We start from the raw sequence: 18,643 nt of genomic DNA, 5'->3' as shown, positions 1-18,643 counted from the left end.
TCACTGGATGGTTTTGAGCAAAGGTGTAACATAGGACTTATGTTTAAATCTAGTTGGTAAGTGAAGAATCAAGTATGAGGAGCAATGAGAGAAGTAGGGAGAATTGTTGGGAAACTCATGACAATCAAGGCAACAAATGCTTTGGTTCAAAGTGATAGCAATAGCTGTATTGAGAAGTGGCTGGATTCTGGATATATTTCAAAGGTCAGAGTAACATGATCTGATGACAGACTGTATAAAGGTCAAAAAACACAAACTCCCAGAGGTATTTTGGCTTAAACAACTGGAAGAATGGAGATTTCATTTTGCTCAAATGAGGAAGAATCTGGAAAGAGTACTGGGTGCAGAAGATGGGGATGGGAAGGGGAGAATCAAAATTTGACTTCAGACATGCTATGTCTGAGATGCCCGTTGTGACTGTCAAGTAGACAGTTGGGTAATAGGAACTCAGAGTAAAGTCAACACGTAGAAGTATATAAAGCAGTGTGACTGGATGGGATCAACTGGAAATTAAGTTATGATAGAGAAGAGATCTAATGATCGACTTCTAGAGGTCTCCAACGTTAGAAGGTCAAGATGATGAGAAGAGAAAAGGCCAGTGAAGCGAGAGAGATGAGCGTCGTGTCCTGAAAGCCGAGGGAAGAAAGTGTTTCAAAGACTGTCAAATACTGCTGATAAGCTGAGTGAGTGAAACAGGCATGGGAATTGACTTTTGAGAGGCCATTGGTGGTGCTGACAAGAGCTACTCCTGGAGAGTGGGGTGATAAAACCTGATTGGAATGGGTTTAAGAGGGAATGGAAAGAGAGGAAGTGGAAATAGTGTATATGCGGGATGTGTGGTAAAAGAAAATTGTTTTTTGAGATGAGGAACATTACAGAAAATTCATATTCTAGTGGGTATGAGAAAAGGTTTTGATGCTGGAGAAAGAGGGTAATTATATATATAAAACTGAATCCCTTTGCTGTTTACCTGAAACTAACACAACACTGTAAGTCAACTATACTCCAACAGAAAATAAAAATCAAATAAAAATATGAATTAAATTAAAATTAAAAAGTAAATTACAAATAAAAAAAAAGAAAGAGGATAATTAAAGGACCATGTATTTGGAAAAGCAAAAGGATATGGATCCAGTGCACCAGAGGCAGAAGAACAAAGCAGTATCAGGACTAGTATGACTACTACAGAGTTAACACTTACTAGGCACTTAGCTCCTGTGTACCAGGAACTAAGTAGTTTTATGCTGATTAACTTAGGTAATTTTTATAACAACCCTTAGGGGATCATTCTAGTTTTCCTCCCACTTTATAAAGAAACTGAGGAATGGAGAGGTTAAACCTTTGGTATAGGAGCCAGAACTTTACCCAAGAGGCAAACTCAAGAGCCTATGTTTTTAAATACTATTGTGCCTCAGAACAGGCAGGGACAATGACACCATGAAATAGAGCATAGCAGTAATCAGCTGTCTTCCTGAAAGACCATAAATGTTGCTATTGAGAAACCATAGCGATTTTTAAATTGGAAGATAATTGTTTTACAATGTTGTGGTGGTTTCTGCCATATAACAACATGAATCAGCCATAAGTTGTGTGTGTGTGTGTGTGTGTGTGTGTGTGTGTGTGTGTGTGTGTGTGTGTGTGTGTGTGTGTGTGTATGTATCCCCTCTCTTGAGCCACCCTCTCCCTGTCCCTATGCCACCTCTCTAAGTTATCACAGAGCGCCAGGTCAGGCCCCTTGTGTTATATACAGCAGTTTCCCACTAGCCATCTAATTTACACATGGTAGTATATATTTGTCAGTAGCTGCTTTTACACTTCTAAAGTCCTCCGGTGTCCCTAAGCAGGGATAAATGATGTTCAGTTCTCTGACAGGCCTAATTATATGGCTGCTGAGAATTGTTTGCTCCTCACGAGTTGACAAAGCAGGACTCTTATCAGCTTGGAGTAAAGCAAGAAAACTCTCTCCCTTGTTCTGGACACTGTAACTTAGATTATGTAACCCAGGACCACATCAGCCTTTCTGGCAGCCACTTGTAGTTCCATCTTCAGATCAAAAATACCTAAATATTTTTAATATTTATACTTACTAAATTGCATTTGGTTATTACTTCTTTCCAATGTTGCTGAAGTCCATAAATGCTAAAAGACAACTTTTAAATATATTTAGAACAATGGCAGCAGTGTTATTACTTTAGACCCCAAAAGTGAAAACTTATTTAGATGGATTATATACATTTGGATGTTAAAAAAATTCAGTCACTTTCACAGAATCAACAGATACCATCTACATTTGATAAGAAAGTATAAGAATATTGTTTAAAGCAGCATTACTGAAGCTTCAGTATTTATACATCACATACATGATATTCATGTATCACCTGTATTAGTATTTATTTAGAATGTTGGCTTTGACTCACATTTCCCCATAGTCTAGTAGGTAAACACATTATATATTTTCCTAATGTACATCCAAACACACACACACACACACATATATGTTTAAAAATAATGTTTACCCATGTAAATCACCTAAGATCATTCTGAATGATTAACTTACAGAAGAATAAAAAGAGACTGCGTCTGGATGTGGGACTGAGGGCTGGGGAGACTTTGTTTTCATCAAAAGCACCTCCACAATTCATAACTTGTCACCACATGTATGTATTATTTTACTAAACATGAAACACTTTAAGTAAAACAAAAATTCTATCACACCAAGTCACTTTTGTACACTACCTGGTAAAAGAGTAGGTACAAAGTCACTATTAAAAATATTTCTGTATTTCATACCTTTTCCTAATGACTTTAAGTTCAGTCACATATTCACGTTGTTAAAAACTGACATTCTTAGATATGACTTCACTGGCAAAGTCTGAGGAAAAAAGACAGTTAACCACTACAAAATGAAAACTTTCAATGTTTTATTTTTGACTGCAGCTGTTTACAGAAATATAGTTGCGAGTATACAAATGTTCCAATAGAAGCAAAATATCTTTTTAATATTTAACAAGTTATCACAGATAGCTAAAAACATAGATGCAAATGAAGTTCCCCCAGAGAATAAACTGAAGTATCTGGTGTCAGTGCTCTGAAATACCAACTATGAAAGCCATATACACAAAAATGTAACCCTTATATCATTGCAGGACAATGGAAGAAGGCAGCTCAGTGGTTGATCAGTGTACTCAAGCAAATAAAATTAAATTAAAAACTTAAATGGCAGAATGGTAGCTAAACCACTTGAGAACAGGTTAATGAAATAACTGTAGTATACTTATTAAAAGACTAAAACAAATGAATGAACTCAGTAAAAAGTATCCCAAAAAAGTAATAAATACTTGGAGCTTATCAATTCAAAGTAAGGGAACAAGGTAAAGCAGATACATTCATTAGATCAAAAGAAATTAGCTCAATGTCACTGGAGTCAGTTTGTCACTGAAAGTCATAAACACTTCTGTGCAGGATAGTTCTTTAATCTGATTCCAAAGTCACTCTCCAACATCTGAGAAGGCATGTTTGTGTACGTGTGTGTGTGTCTGTGTGTGCTGTCCTGAGGCTCATTAGCTAAAATAATAATAGTTATACAAACTACCTAAAATTAGGCAAATTAATTCTGGGAAAAGAAAGCATGGTGATATGGTTAAACACAGAACTTTTAAAGAAAATAATACAAGTTGGAGTTGAATAATATTGTGGTATGGTAGAATGCCTTACGTAATAAGAATATAGTATGCAATAAGGTGGTAAAGATGGTAACAGGAACAAGAAAGCAGGAATGTAGCTAGAGCATCTCCCAACAGTTTGCCTATGTATTTCCAGCACCAAAGTTTGTAGAGTAAGCCACTTACATTTCCACTGCTACTATTAAGCAAACACAGCAGTGGTGATTTTTATTTTGAAATGTGCATTTTTCTTTCATGAATTTAGTAATCGGTGATTTGTAAACACCAGCAATTATGGAGGTACTGAATTATAGAGGGAGATTAAAATGTATAAATAAATCTATTTATCTTATGGTTAGTTGCATATAATTGGAAAGGGAGAAATGCCTAAACTAAATAACACAGTGTCTTGTTTAACATCTCATCTGAACCGTAAGTTCCAACCAAGGGTAGTTACATTTCCAGTGCGTCAGTTTTCATGTAAAGCAAGCTATTTTAAAAGAAGATTTATCTATTAAAAAAAGAAATTAAATAAGGTGCTTTGTTGACCTGGCTAGCCATGTTGTTTAATAGCTCAGATACAAATGTAAATATAAGGAATGACAAATAATTTTGTTCTGAGAGTTGGTCTAGCCAGGACAAAACTGTTGTCTGCTGGTAAGGTAAGAGGCAATGAAAATGAAGCTTGTATTATCACTGCCCACAATGTACCCATTTTATGGATAAACAGGAGACTTTAGCACCCGTCAATTATGTTAGCTACTTAAATGTCACCATAGTTAAAATAAAAAATATAGACCATTGCACCTATATATTTAAATCAGTCATTTAATGTAAACTTTTTAGTATGTGGTAGGAATACACCAAACTAAGTTAACTGAATTATCAATAACTGGACTAATTGTATATGTACATAAAATATATTTCTATAGGTAGTACTGAGAATAAATTATCATTACCAGTAAATGATTATAGATAACCAGGTTAAACTGAATTTACATTTAGAACAATGTATAACTGTGTGAGTGGGAAAAAAGCCCTTTCTATTAATACATTTTACTGTATACACTGTAAACCAGTGGTTCTCAAACTTTGGCATGGATCAGAATCACCTTTAACAGAAGGCTTGTTAAAAACAGAGATTGCTGAGTCCCACTCCAGAGTTTCTGATTCACTGTGTCTGGAATAAGACCCAAGATTTTGTATTTTTAACTAGTTTCCAGGTGATATAGACATTGGCTGGTGGGCTGAGGACCACATTTTGAGAACCAATGGTTTATACATACATGTAGAAAACTATATACTATGTTATTAATATGAAAAAAATATAGGAAGAAAGCTGGTTAATTAACTCTCGAACACATAGATTAGCAAGCTGAACATTTTAATGTTTCTAAAATGATTTTCTGAAGTGTAATCATTTCCCCTTATAGTCAGTTACATCTCAAAGCCTTAGTAAGTCCTACTATACAGTCATTTTAGAAAATATTCCCATAACATACCAAGTTGGCTATCCAAAATAAAAAGGGACATAAATATTCTAAACAGTTAAAATGTATTCATCAAAAGGAATCATCACTATACAGCATTTTTCACTTCTTTGGAATGATTAAAGTGCATAATATCATTAGGGTATTGAGAATATTGCATAAAGATCTGCAGTCTTTAGAGCCACCAACAGTCATGGAAATACTCACATAGGGAAAGCAGCTCTATCTCTAAGTCACTACTATCCTGACCTGTTTGCTGCTGATGGCCCTTTCTTTAGGCACCACCACTATGGGGAGGAGCTGGAACATAGGCAAAATTAACAAAACAAAGCAGAACAGAGGGACACCCTATCCAACTCTATCTGGCTGCAAGGAATTATTTTAGTTCTGGGGGACTCAGATATAACTTCATTTCTTTTGCAACTATTTTTCATGTGCAGATTACTAAGGTTCTGATGGGCAAGAGGCACAAAACAATGAATTATTTGACTATCATTAGAAAAACTGACATTACCAAGCTTTACCTAAACTATGTGTTATTGATTTATTTTCATCCATCTTATAATTAAGAGCAGAGCAGGTGCTTCAACTTCCTTTCTGAAAGTTAACCATACCCATTTGAGCCATAGTCTCACATATAGTAAAATTTTTGACAGTTGGTCAGGATGAAGACAAATTTATCTAATTTATATAAAGTCTAAAAGAGGATCTTTTACTTATCCTCTTTCAAAGAAACAATCCTAGCTATTTATCTTTTCTGTTCCTCTTCTGCCAATGGGCGTTAGGAAGGTTTGAAACTTTTCTATGGTGATCAAGAAATGGAGAAAAGAATTACCAGAAAGAAAAAATGAAAGTCGAGACTATTAAAGTCATTTGCCTATGTGTTTTTGGCAACAATGAAAAATGAAATTATAAGAAAGGGGCACTATCATGGTAAAAAGGCACTTTTCCATAAGCATTTAATCTAGATATAAAATATTAATTTAAAAAATGTCCTAAAAGAGAAAGTGGAGTAAAAATAGATTTATATTAATAAATGAGGCTAGAATGACACAAAAACAAAGGGGGATTAAAGAAGTAATTAGAATGCTGGGACAAATCACAGATGATATTTTAGGTATTATTCTGGTATTTACTACATTATGAACATCATCTTCACTATTTAGCTCTAGTGACACAAATAAGCAGATAGGAAAACCTCTTTTTAATACATGTTATGAGATTATACTACCCCATTCACTGGGGTATATATATTCCAAGTCATTTTTCTAATAAAGCCACTGAACTATACACTCTTTTATTAAGTCCTTCCACAAAACAAAGGCATGCAGATATAACATAGCTGTCTGTCTAAGGGAAGAAGCCTGTGGTCATAAAGCAGAATGGTCAGAAGCTAATAGGTCTAATATAATTTTCAATTAGTTAGAAAATAATCAACTAGAAAACAAATACTAAAACAGAAATTCTTACCAGAAAGATGAAAAAATTCTCAAGTACTCCCAGTGAGTCTTTACAAAACCATATTGATTTTTGAGGCTTTGATTAATTTTAATTTAAGCATTTAATTTCTGGTCTATAATTGCTGATGCATCTAAACAGGTTATACTTTTCCAAAATAAGCATTTATAATGGCTTAAATGGTCAAAAGGAATTATTCTCTTAGTTCTAAGGAGGACTTAGATATAGTTTCTTTCTCATTCCCTTTGACACAGTTTTTCCTAGGTGGATTAACTGAGGTTCTGATGGGCAAAAAATGCACTGTAATGAAATTCCCAACTACAGCATAAACAATGTTACAAAAAAGAAAGGAAGGAAGAAGGTCCCTCATACTACTGCTTCTATTATAAACAAAGCCCTTTAAAAACCTGTTCTAGGGAGACTGGCAAAAACAGATTTGCATTGGTTAAATAACAACATAATACTCTAATTACAAAGGTAACAAGATAAAGCTAAGAAGCAAAATATAACTTTTAATTGTTGTATACAACTTCTCCCATGTTGGTGTAGATATATAATGGAATGACAATAAGGAATAAAGGACAAACACACACATACACACACACATGCAGACATACAGATAAGCTCCAAGCATTCATGTGAGTTCCTAAAGGCAAGAACAATTGAATGTAACATTATAAAGGAATAAAATGTGGTTTATAGTTCACTTAAGTCCTTCTGCCATAAGTAAATTTAATGAATTGTTGTTTCCAAGGACTCTGCTGGTTCTTGGAATCTCTCTCATATATAGATGTAACTTGTAACAGTAATCTTGAATCTGTATTATTAGCACAAGTATCAACCACTGACAACTAAGCTAGCTCTTCAATAAGAAGACAAATACTTTTTTTAACCAAATAATATGTTCTGAATGCTGTACTTAACATTGACCTTTTAGCAGTAAGGAACATTTAACAATGTTAAAAAAAAAATCATTACTGAATTAAGAATATGGTATCTTAGCACAGCCCTTGTACAAATAACCACAAAATTTATGAAAATAAAAGTTGGGTTTTCTGCCTCCATCCAATCAAACCACTACAGTTCAGGTGTATGTTCTGTTCTAAACTGAAATAGTACAAAACACAAAATTGGTCCCTGGTGACTTGGCATTGGCAATCAGCATTTTACAATGATAAACTTCTTGCTAAATAACAAAAGTCAGCACACAAGCCAGTCTTCTTGCCACCACTTCACCCATAGAGCAGTGTTAACAGTGGAACTTGATGAACAAATAGACTTTCCTGAGTCTCCTGTGTAATCTCTCGGGAAAAAATTCAGAAAACTCAGAAATAAACTTATAGCATTTTATTTCTACTTATTTTTATACCACTGGATAAGCTTTCTAACATCAGTCAATCCTCTGTAATTAGTTATCCATTTTAAAACTGAAGCACTGGATTGTGTGGCTGGTCCTTCTCATAACCTGAACTATACTGGGTAATTTTTCCTGATGGGGTGGGGAGATATATATATATATATATATATATATATATATATATATATATATATGAAAATGCTTTTGGTTTAGAGAATTTATAAAGTAGCTCTGGATATTACAAGATGGGGGAAATGTTATTAAAATTACAAACATGTTTTTTTTTTTAGTGTCTTTATAAATAAAAGGCATAGAATACAGAAAGCCAATTAATAATAACAATAACAACAATAATAAAATATTAAATATATAGTGAGCAAAGACTGGATGGCTCATTCTTGTGAAACACCATTTGACACAACTGCCTAGATGGGTTTCCTTACTTGAACATTTTGCTGAGTGTAAGATCCAGCGAACACACAGTAAGCTGACTTTAGCCCACTAATCACATCAAGGAACTGCCTGATGGAATGGCCACAGATGAACAGGTCATTTGTTTCAAAAGATACTTAAATACTCAATAAAGACATAACAAACCCCCCCCCCTCACTTTTATCAGACGCCACGTTGTGGTAGAACATCAGACAAACTCACAAATTTACCACAAAAATGTGTGGCAAAAAAAGAATAGTTTATATATATGTATATATATAAATTTCTATATTTATGCCAATGTACTCACTCAGTACAAATAGCAAAATAGTATACCATTTCCTAAATACAAAATATAGCTTTCCAAAAAAATGAAACACACATTAGATATAAACCATCCAAAACTTGAACGATTGAAAACTGTATTCAAAATTAAATGACCCAGAGTGGGTCTCTTTCTGAAAAGTTCCCTTCATATCGGCAAGAAGCCTGTACTACTGAAAACATAATTCAATGCCTCTCAATCAGAGAGAGAAAGAAAGAAAGAAAGGGTTGGGGGTGGAGGAAAGAATAAATGAGACCAAAGAGAAAAAAACAAATTAAAGAAGAGTACAATTCAAAGAACCAAGGAAGACCATCACAAAAAGGGGGAAAAATCCGGCTGTATAAACAAAACCAACACCACAATTCCACAAAGTTCAACTAAGTGTAGGATAGAAAAGACAAAAACAAAAAACAGAAATGTAGCCTTGAACGAACAATTAACAGGCTATTTTTTGTACATTTAAAAAAATAAATGAAACGGACAAGAATGCCAAAACATCTTATCTACATATAGAAGCCACACACAATTTGGCCTTAAACTGTATTAACAGCTTTCTACATGCCAAAAGGAGAATAAGACGTAAGCATATGTCCAGACAACAGGTTGTAGTGAGAAGCAGGCATCCCATGGGTGGTGAGAACACCCAAATCTGTATAACTAATACTACAACTGCAAGTTCTGGAGTGTGTTATTTTGCTCTCTATAGATGTAACACAAATAAATTTTTCACTTTAAGTCAATGATATGACCCTGTAAAGCCTAAGGCTTGTGGGAACCATCAGGTAAATGACCACTTCAAACTGTAAAGCACTGAGGTAACAAGTGAATTACACTCACTACAACTCAGGGAGAAGTGATGTTTCAAGAAATTTTAGTTTCTCTCTCTTTTTAAATTAACATTTACACTGCTTCCTATAAGAGGGAAAAATTTGAAGACTTCAGAACAGCACCGTTCATGGGAAAAAAAATGCATTGTTTATTTCTCAGGAGTCAGTTCCCCTTATTCCTGAAAGGGTACCCCCCTGCCTGTGCTGCAGGAGTTGCTGGGTAACCCTAGATCAACATGGTCTTTTTATCTAAGTTACTACAGGGTCACAAAGCTAGTAGCATATTACTAATTGTCTAAAATAAAGTGAAGAGGGGAAGAATAACATAGATGAACATAAAAAGGGAATACCAGTCCAAGACTGGGATAAGAAGAAAACAGACTCCAATTACTGTCAGTTTTAACTACTGTAGGAGGCTATCAGAACATAATTTACCATACATCATCCCCTTCATTTTTTTTTAATAAAGCAAGGTATTTCTTTTTCTATGCACAGTTATGACTAAAACCCTTAACAGAAACCTAAGAGAATTAATGACTCTCTGAAAAATAAAATCAATAGCATTCCAGCTGTTCCCTGTTTGTAAGTGTGTTGTCTGTGATAAATAGAGGCCTCTTATCTGTGCAGAGCTCTTAATACAGCCTACTTGTCAGAATGTTATCCCTTCAGTTTCTCCATAAAAACTGAGAAAAGATTCCTTCACTATAGCCAATAGCTGTGCTTTTTATACTGAAAAATTACAGCCTTAGTTATTATTTCAACTCTTTTTCATAAGCCACTACTTGACTAAACAATGCAGAAAAGAAAATACAAATGAACAGAAGTAAACATGAAACATGAATTATTTTCTAATAGCAATAATAACTGAGTGATCCAGCTTGTCAACTTAAACTGTACTTTTAAAGAAAGAGTGTCTACAGAAATAGCAATAATTAATTCTGTCAGCTGGAAACTCAAATAGATTCTCAGTCATCACTGTTATTAGGAACATAAAATATAAAGATGTTAACAATGGTGGTTAATCACTGCAATAGGTAGCCAAGGTGTGCTCTTTTGCAGCCAGAGTAAAATCTATCCATTTACTCAATCACAGTTTTTCATATTTTGTTTTCTTTTAAAGTAACAGTTCGATAATCCTCATGGAATCACAAGATCTCAGGATATCTTGAAATCAGGATTTTCTTCATGGAATTTCTAAAAAAAGAAGACGTTTAATTTAACTCACTAGGGAGGGAAAGCATTTACAAAGTTCCTGTTGCCCTGAATGATCCCAAAGTATATTACACTACTATAAATGATAACTTTACCACATTTATACTGTCATATTTTTTCAGATTCAAGGTTTACTTCTTGAGGAAATGAAATATGAGATGTAATTATGTCCAATATATAGTACATTCAGCAGATGTTCCATCATTTCAACAGCAAAGAAACTTAAGAGCCAGAAGGAATGCCCAGTACTAACAATATGACTGTAGGTTATCATTCAGAGCAATCAATTCAGGGTAAAAAAGGTACCCTGTGAGAAAGCCATATTTTAAAAGATCAGAGTCTAAACAGTGTTAAATTACTTAACCCAAATATGCTAAGAATAATAAAATTTATTGATGCTTTTCAATAAGAAAGAAGCCAAAATGCATTACTTACATATCCAGTTAAAAGGAGCCAGTTAAGTTGTTCCCTTGGTTTTGCAATGAAACAAGCAAATCAATCTTTTCAATGTTCTGGTTGGTGTTTATAGAGGATGCCATTGGAGAATTCTCTGGCATTTGCTGAGAAAGAAGTGTTGTCACAGGTGGTTGGCCCTCGTTTTGTGGCTGGCCTGGTGGACTTATGGCCATCAACTGATCTGGCAATGTAGCTGGTCCAGAAGTTAAAAGCTGACTACAGTCTGCAGAGACATTGAAAACAGAGAAGCTACCTGATTAGTTATTTTCTGTTAAGATTCATAAGAAGGTATTTACTAGTGGCTGGGGTATATAAATGCATTATTTTGTTAAAAGTGAGGAACCTGACAGCCTCCAAAAAGGTTTTCATCAAACAGTAGTAGAATTCATCCTCGGTTGTCTCTAAGCAGTATAAAAATACAACACTGCTTAGTTATCAACATAAGTCCTATATAAGTTCCTTGGTACATAAACATTAAAGAAACGTGGGTTTCTACCTCCTTGGAAACTACTTGCTTTAACTGGCTGAAAATTTTTCTGTCGTTTGTACTTCATCTTCCTTTCAAGGTTATATCTCAAAATGGCAGACACATATATTTAGATATATCACCACCTTTAATCCTCCCAATATCCTTGTCAAGTTTGTAGTATTACCACCATTTTAGATGTGGAAAGTGAGGCTCATGCATGTCAAATAACCTGTCCAAGGTCTCAGTCTGTAAGTGGTACAGCTGGGACTTGAACTCACTTCTGTCCAACTACAATCTCTGCTCTTAAAACCACTGTGTTGTGCTTTCTCTGGTAACGATAACGTGACCATTTCAACCAATAACATTTAAGAAATGGGAAATTAGAAAGAGTTTCTTACTATTTTGAATGCCAAATAAGAACATTCCAGATGTCTGTTGAGAAGAGCCAGGAGAATTCTGTAGCTGGTTCATTGTACCTCCTGTAGTGTTGTGAAATAAAGTAGCCTGTGGTTGAGGTGAAGATGTGGCTCCCTGGATTCCAGGCATGTTGTTCTGAGGGGAATAAAGGGGAGACTGTTGCATGTCTTGTTGGTTCATACTGGTCTGCAATGCAGACATGGATGCTGGAGAGAGGAAGAGTGTTACTTGCTGCTCTTGAGAACTGGGTGACCCTTGGACCAACTGAATCTGAGGTGAGCTATGGAACAAGGAGGTCTGTGATGATTCGGATTGGGCAGGACCTGGGTTCTGAAGTGAGGAAACCGTGGTCTGGTTCTGAAATTGCATGGGCTGCTGCTCTTGATTCATTGGGGCCATATTATTTTGTTGATGGAAAATTGATTGGTTCTGCTGCTCCTGATTAGCCACTGGATTTTGACTTGGATTGAATATCATGTTTGGTGGTGGCTGCTTTTGAGACGCCATTGGTGCCATGGCGTTCTGGTTACTGAATAAAATGCTCTGTTGTTGCTGCTGCTGTTGTTGCTGCTGCTGCTGCTCCTGGGATGGAGAGTTACTCTGGATGGCAACTATTGAGTGCTGTGACTGAAAGATTGTTCCTTGTTGGTTTTGAGGCATTGGGTTAGGAGGAAGGGAGCCCAGGGAAACCTGAGGCTGAAACAGACCTTGCTGGGAGGGTTGTGCCTGTTCCTGGGAAAGCATAGGGGTCTGAATGTGTGATATTGGAGCCTGCTGCTGGAAAGCAGCTTGCTGCTCAGTGTTTGATGTTGACTGAAGTGGAGAAATTGAATTCTGAGCTGCAAAAAATGAAATCTGTTCTTCCTGGGCCACTGTGTTGGTTTGGAGATTATTCATTGGACTTTGGGAAAGAAATATGTTGGCTGACTGTTGGTCTTGAGGAACAGAAGAGCCCTGCAGCACAGCCATGGTATTTTGAGAGTGAAACATTGGAGGCTGCATTTGTTCAGAGGAGGCTGTAGAAGTCTGACTGTGGACAATAGGACTTGGACTATGAAAAATAGAACCTTGAGTTTCCTGGGAAAGGTTCTGAGGATCAGCAATAGGATTCTGAGGATGAAAAAGCTGAGCCTGTGAATGAGAAGACTGCTGCAAAAAATTCCCTGATTGAAGTGACATCATCTCATTACCTTGCGGGAATAAACCATTGCCTTGCTGCTGGGTACCACTATTTTGAACACTTATCATACTTTTTGTAGATGAAAAAAGGCCAACTTGAGGCTGACTGTCCCCACTATGTTGCATTTGGACCATGGTCTGAAAGACACTGTTCTGAATCTGTTTTGCTTGTGCTCCAGTCTCTTCTCCATCTCCTGAATTTGATGTCTGAAACAGGGTAGTGCCAGAAGTTGCAACCTGCTGTGTGGTAGTTGTAGTAGTTTCATTTCCAGAAACTGCCGGAGGAGAAGAAAACAATTCACATTGCATTTGCATGTCCTCATTGGCTGATAATGCGCTCATCATATGAGAAGTCTGCTGGTAAACTGGAGACTGCTGAAGGTTTCCATTTGCTGAAGCAGATGAAGGAAACAGCTCTGACTGAATCTGGGCAGCTGCCTGGCAGATACTCTGTTGCATCTCCATCACCATTGCAGCTGAGGAGTCCATCACTTGCTGTTGCTGCTGTTGCTGTTGCTGATTAGACAATGTGTTTTCATTCTGTGGGTGAACACTTTCAGCTCTTCCAGCTATTAAATTATCTGGTCTGGTATGGACTGCTGGTTCTGTTGAGGAAAACATTCCAGGGCTTACGCTATTTTGAATTTGACTGACTTGTTGAAAAATGTCTGCACTAAGTTGTTCTTGAACATTCTCGTTACCATCTGGAGCAGAAAATAAAACTGAAGATAACTGCTGTTGTGCCTCTAAAACTTGTTGGACCAAGTCAACATTTCCATTGCTGCCACTGGCAGTACTGCCTGTAAAACTCCCTGCCTGCAAGTGTTGTATCGTATTTTGTAGTTGCTGACTCACACTATTTGGTGATGGGAAAATATTTGATGAAATCTGCTGCTGTAAAGTCTGTGCTTGTTCTTGCAGTGGAGACTGCTGCTGTTGCTGTGATGTCTCAGTCAGGTGTGACAAGTTAACCACTGTACCATCTGACTGTAACACCTCTCTAGACTGAGTTTCTCTTGTTTGAAACTGTGTAGCCTGCTGTAGTAGTGCGTCATTGCTGGGCAGCTGACTAGACGCAGAAACTGCTGGAAAAGTACCAGGCTGTGAAATGTCCTGTGTTTGGATAGTTGTCAGGGTCTCTGGGTTGTATGCCTTGGGCTGAATCTGTTGTTGCTTTTCATTTTCAGAAGTTAAGTGGGAAGATGATGACGAAAAAGACCCATTTCCTGCTATGTGAGAGATATTTTCTAACGTTTGTTGAGTTGATCCAACTGTCTTTGTAGTCTAAAAAATAAAAGCCAAATAATATGTATATGTATAAATGAGCTCATATGATTCTTCAAAAATTATTATTATAAAAACATATGCAGGACCAATTTCCTAGTTTATATTATTATTCAGAAAACAAGTGTAAGACTATGATTATCAGTGATAACATTATATATTACTGTCATCAGGATTTTTAAAGAAGCACATAAACAAAGACAGTCAAACAATAGAAGTAGACACAGAAGAATAATCAGCTATTGATATGCTTAGGACAGTAAGTACACATTAATTCTATGGTTCATGAATTACTAGCAAATTTTAAAATATCTCCATTTGTGCATCACTTATAACATTATTGGGAAGGGGAAATAAGAGAAAAATGGAAAAGGAAAGAAGAATCTTTCTTGGAAAAAGGAAAAAAGAAATAAGAGAAAAAGGAAAAAAGGAAAGAACAGAAAGGAAATAAAATGTCTCTATAGTTTTGAAAATGTTAAACCTGTACTTTCATTATACCAAACATCACAAAGGTCCGGCTAATGCATGAATTCCTTTCTTGTCAAAAATGTATATTGGAAGTTGCCCTGCAGGCTATTTTATTTGAATATAAAATCATTTACTCTACAAAGCAAAATTCATTAAGTGCAGCCAAAGAGAAACAGCTATAAGAGAAATAGGAAAAGTAAAAAAGCATCATCAGGGAAAAGAAATCAAACTACTCAAACTATAACTATTTTTATATTTGAGGTTAAGATGTGACAGGGCACTCACTAGTGAGTCAATATAGCTCACCTTAAAAATAGAAGGCGATCTTTTCTCTGCTGTTACTTCCATTGGAGTAATGTCTTCACTCTTAATCATAGTGCTTGATATGAGCGGAGTGATCAGAGGATTAGGAAGCATATTTACCTTATCTAAGTTACATCCAGTAGTTTTCATTGCTGTACACACACCAAAAGAAAAAAAAAGTTGAAAATCACTGAAATCAACTGTATCATTCTACTGTGTATTGATACCTTAGTCATGATTCAAAACACTAATTTTCTGATGCTCTGATAGTAGCATGAAGATACAAAATGTGCCCAAAGTGTGTCCTCCCTCTTTTTAAGTAGCAGTCCCTTGAGGACTCCTGGCAGTAGCCTGAGACTATGAGTTAAATATCAACAAGCTTGAGCACTCAGTTATCAAGTTATACCTCTCAGCACGCTTCAAAAGGCCCTGAATTACACTGCTGGACATGGCCATGCAGCCTGGAAATCTCCAGGAGGTTAAAGCTGCTCAGTTACAACTGTTATATTTTCCTCTTAGTATCTGGCTGCCGGGAAATTACAAAGTCAAACTTTGGGGGATTATAGGATTGCTTGAACATTTCTCTCCTCAACAAAACTCAAGCTTCTCAGTAGGATGCCATCAACTGATCAAACAGATTCACTTTTCTAAACTAATGTCTTAGAAAACTTGAATTTGCCAAGTTGACATATGAACACATTTTTCAAGAAAGGACTTAAGTTTTTTTCTTTTCAGAAATTTAAGTATGACTGATATTTTAGGTTTACCAATTAAATTTCCAAAGCAAAACCAGCAAGTATTTTTCTACTTCCATCTACTTCCATTTTCAGAAGTAGTTACAGATTAGAAACCAAGGAGAGGCAATATGTAGCAGATAGGTAGGTTCTACCACTTCATTCTAACTGCTTTCCCCCCTTGATTCTCTTTCTTCTTTTTTTGTCTATTTAAGCCTGCCACTGGCACTTAGTGGAGCATAGTGTTGAAGCATCACTGAAGGCAGGCTTCTGAATCGAACACATAGCCGAATTCTGAGCTAAGGTTTACCACTACTTTGAGACCCTGTGTAAAGAAATACAGATTCCTTAGAAAGCTTAGCTGTTAAACTTTTTTTTTTAGTTGAAAAACTAACAATATTTTATTAGCTTCAGGTGTACAACAAGGTGATTTAATATTTTAATACATAGATTTCTTAATTTGATACTGAAAAAGAAATCCTGGCTACAAAGAGGGTTTTAAAATGGAATATGGTATATAAGCAGGATAGTTATTTTTGTAAATATTTTGACTTAAAAATATTAGAAATCTTCTGGTCTTTATTCAACCTTTCTCACAGCCAACTGGCTAGAAACAATCACTATGAAAACTGATTATACTGGGGGAGGAAAAAGTGCCCACTGCTTTCATTACTCTAAGAAATCAATCATTTACGCATGAGTTCTGTTGATCTATTTTCACCTAGATTCTATCAATACCAACACAATTCAATTTCAATTCTGTCTGAGTCAAAGCTACAGATACAGGCAGGCATTTAAAAGTATTACAGGCCCACCTCAAAAGATAATTTGAAAGACAATTAGTATTGTCGTACGTTGATCCTGTAACATCAACTGCTATTCTTGCTTTTGGATTCTATTAGAATGTGAGTTTCATGAAGACAAGAGATTTTGTTGTTGTTGCCTGGTGCATACTAGGGAATAAATAAGTATTTGCTGAATGAAGAAACAAATGCTTTCTATGTCTGTACATAATGTCACATTTGTGTATCAAGTTCTAAATCTTATTGTAATTGATGGCTATTTTAAAGGATGTTATATGGAGGATTATGCCACAACACAAATTTAAGTCATTTATGTTGCTAAGACTTCATTATTAAAGCATAACTAATTAAATCTCTAAGAAGGACACCTGGGTGTTATACTAAAGCTCTGATTCCAAGGAATCACAAAAATAAGCCATTTGTCAAGGGAAATTCCTGCTTGAAAGCGACTGTCTTTTTAAAACTGATCAGGAATCTCCAGTTAATGATGTTGTATTTAAAAATGACAAATGAAAATTTTAAACAGATAAAATAGTTTGAAACTGAAAGTCGCTCAGTTGTGTCCGACTCTTTGTGACCCCGTGGACTACATAGTCCATGGAATTCTCCAGGCCAGAATACTGGAGTGGGTAGCTTTTCCCTTCTTCCAAGGGATGGTCCCAACCAGGGATCAAACCCAGGTCTCCGACATTGCAGGTGGATTCTTTACCAGCAGAGCCACTAGGGAAGCCCAAGAATATTGGAGTGGGTAGCCTATCCCTTCTCCAGCAGAATTTCCTGACTCAGTAATCGAACCGGGGCCTCCTGCATTGCAGGCGGATTCTTTACCAACTGAGCTACCAGGGAAGCTTGATAAACAGTTTAGTATTCAATTTTATATCTTCATAAAATTATTTTACATGATTTCAGCTGATAAAATTGTCAAAATAAGGTCTGAAGTGTGAGAAAAAATAATACGTGTGTCTGTTTCTTATTCATTTTTTAATCTTGTAAGATTTTGATTAAATGACTATATCATTTTACTACCAAAAATTAAACATAGTGTTTAACACCTTTTAACCTTCCATCTACAATCTTGTATGAGAAATTTCACACTGGATGAGATTAGCATCCCTGATACTCTAGGAAAAAAACATCTAAGCGTTTTTGGGGAAAAGCATGAAACCATCAAAGCTGGAAAAGGAAAGATCACAAATGTCCCTAACTTTCTTTAATGATTGTTTAATTATGCTATTATTAACCTAATGCACATGGTTTGAATTATTATTGCTTAGATGTTACCTTACACACTAAAACTTGATCTATCTTTTAAAATCCTAGCTAAGTGACCTTCAGCAAATTATAGAACCTCTCTGGAATCTTGATTTCCTCATCTGTGAAATGAGAATCATAAATTATCCACCTCAGAGTTTGGCTAAACAAGATAATGCTGGTGAAGAGTGTGGCATGCTGACTAGCACTTAATATATGTTCAAGAAATATATGTTCTGCTTTGGTTATCCAAAGCAGAGACTTGTAAATTGTCCTGTAGTTAAATCAGATAATTATGCACTTCAGTTCAGTTCAGTTGCTCACTTGTGTCCAACTCTTTGCAACCCCATGAACCGCAGCACATCAGGCCTCCCTGTTCATCACCAACTCCCAGAGTTTACCCAAACTCGTCCATTCAGTTGGTGATGCCATCCAACCATCTCATCCTCTGTCATCCCCTTCTCCTCCTGCCCTCAATTTTCCCAAGCATCAGGGTCTTTTCAAATGAGTCAGTTC

The 18,643-nt window shown here is 35.9% G+C and overlaps 1 protein-coding gene across 14 annotated transcripts in view; it reads right to left on the bottom strand.

Annotated features, from left to right (window-relative positions):
- Positions 1-2,904: 2,904 nt before the first annotated feature.
- The window catches only part of NFAT5 (nuclear factor of activated T cells 5), a 119,546-nt gene continuing 103,807 nt past the window's right edge, over positions 2,905-18,643 (bottom strand). For all 14 annotated transcript variants that reach the window (XM_019978937.2, XM_019978936.2, XM_019978938.2 and 11 more), the window contains 4 exons: positions 15,343-15,491; positions 12,087-14,568; positions 11,199-11,442; positions 2,905-10,745 (listed from right to left, as the gene is read on the bottom strand). In XM_019978937.2, coding sequence (XP_019834496.2) covers positions 11,207-11,442; positions 12,087-14,568; positions 15,343-15,491 — 2,867 coding nt within the window. In that variant the 3' untranslated portion in view covers positions 2,905-10,745; positions 11,199-11,206. The remainder of the gene's footprint in view (positions 10,746-11,198; positions 11,443-12,086; positions 14,569-15,342; positions 15,492-18,643) is intronic.

The sequence above is a fragment of the Bos indicus genome, chromosome 18, assembly GCF_029378745.1.
Source record: "Bos indicus isolate NIAB-ARS_2022 breed Sahiwal x Tharparkar chromosome 18, NIAB-ARS_B.indTharparkar_mat_pri_1.0, whole genome shotgun sequence".
Classification (NCBI taxonomy): Eukaryota; Metazoa; Chordata; class Mammalia; order Artiodactyla; family Bovidae; genus Bos; species Bos indicus.
The sequence above is the reverse complement of the archived record's forward strand: the minus strand, read 5'-3'. Positions and strand labels throughout refer to the sequence as shown.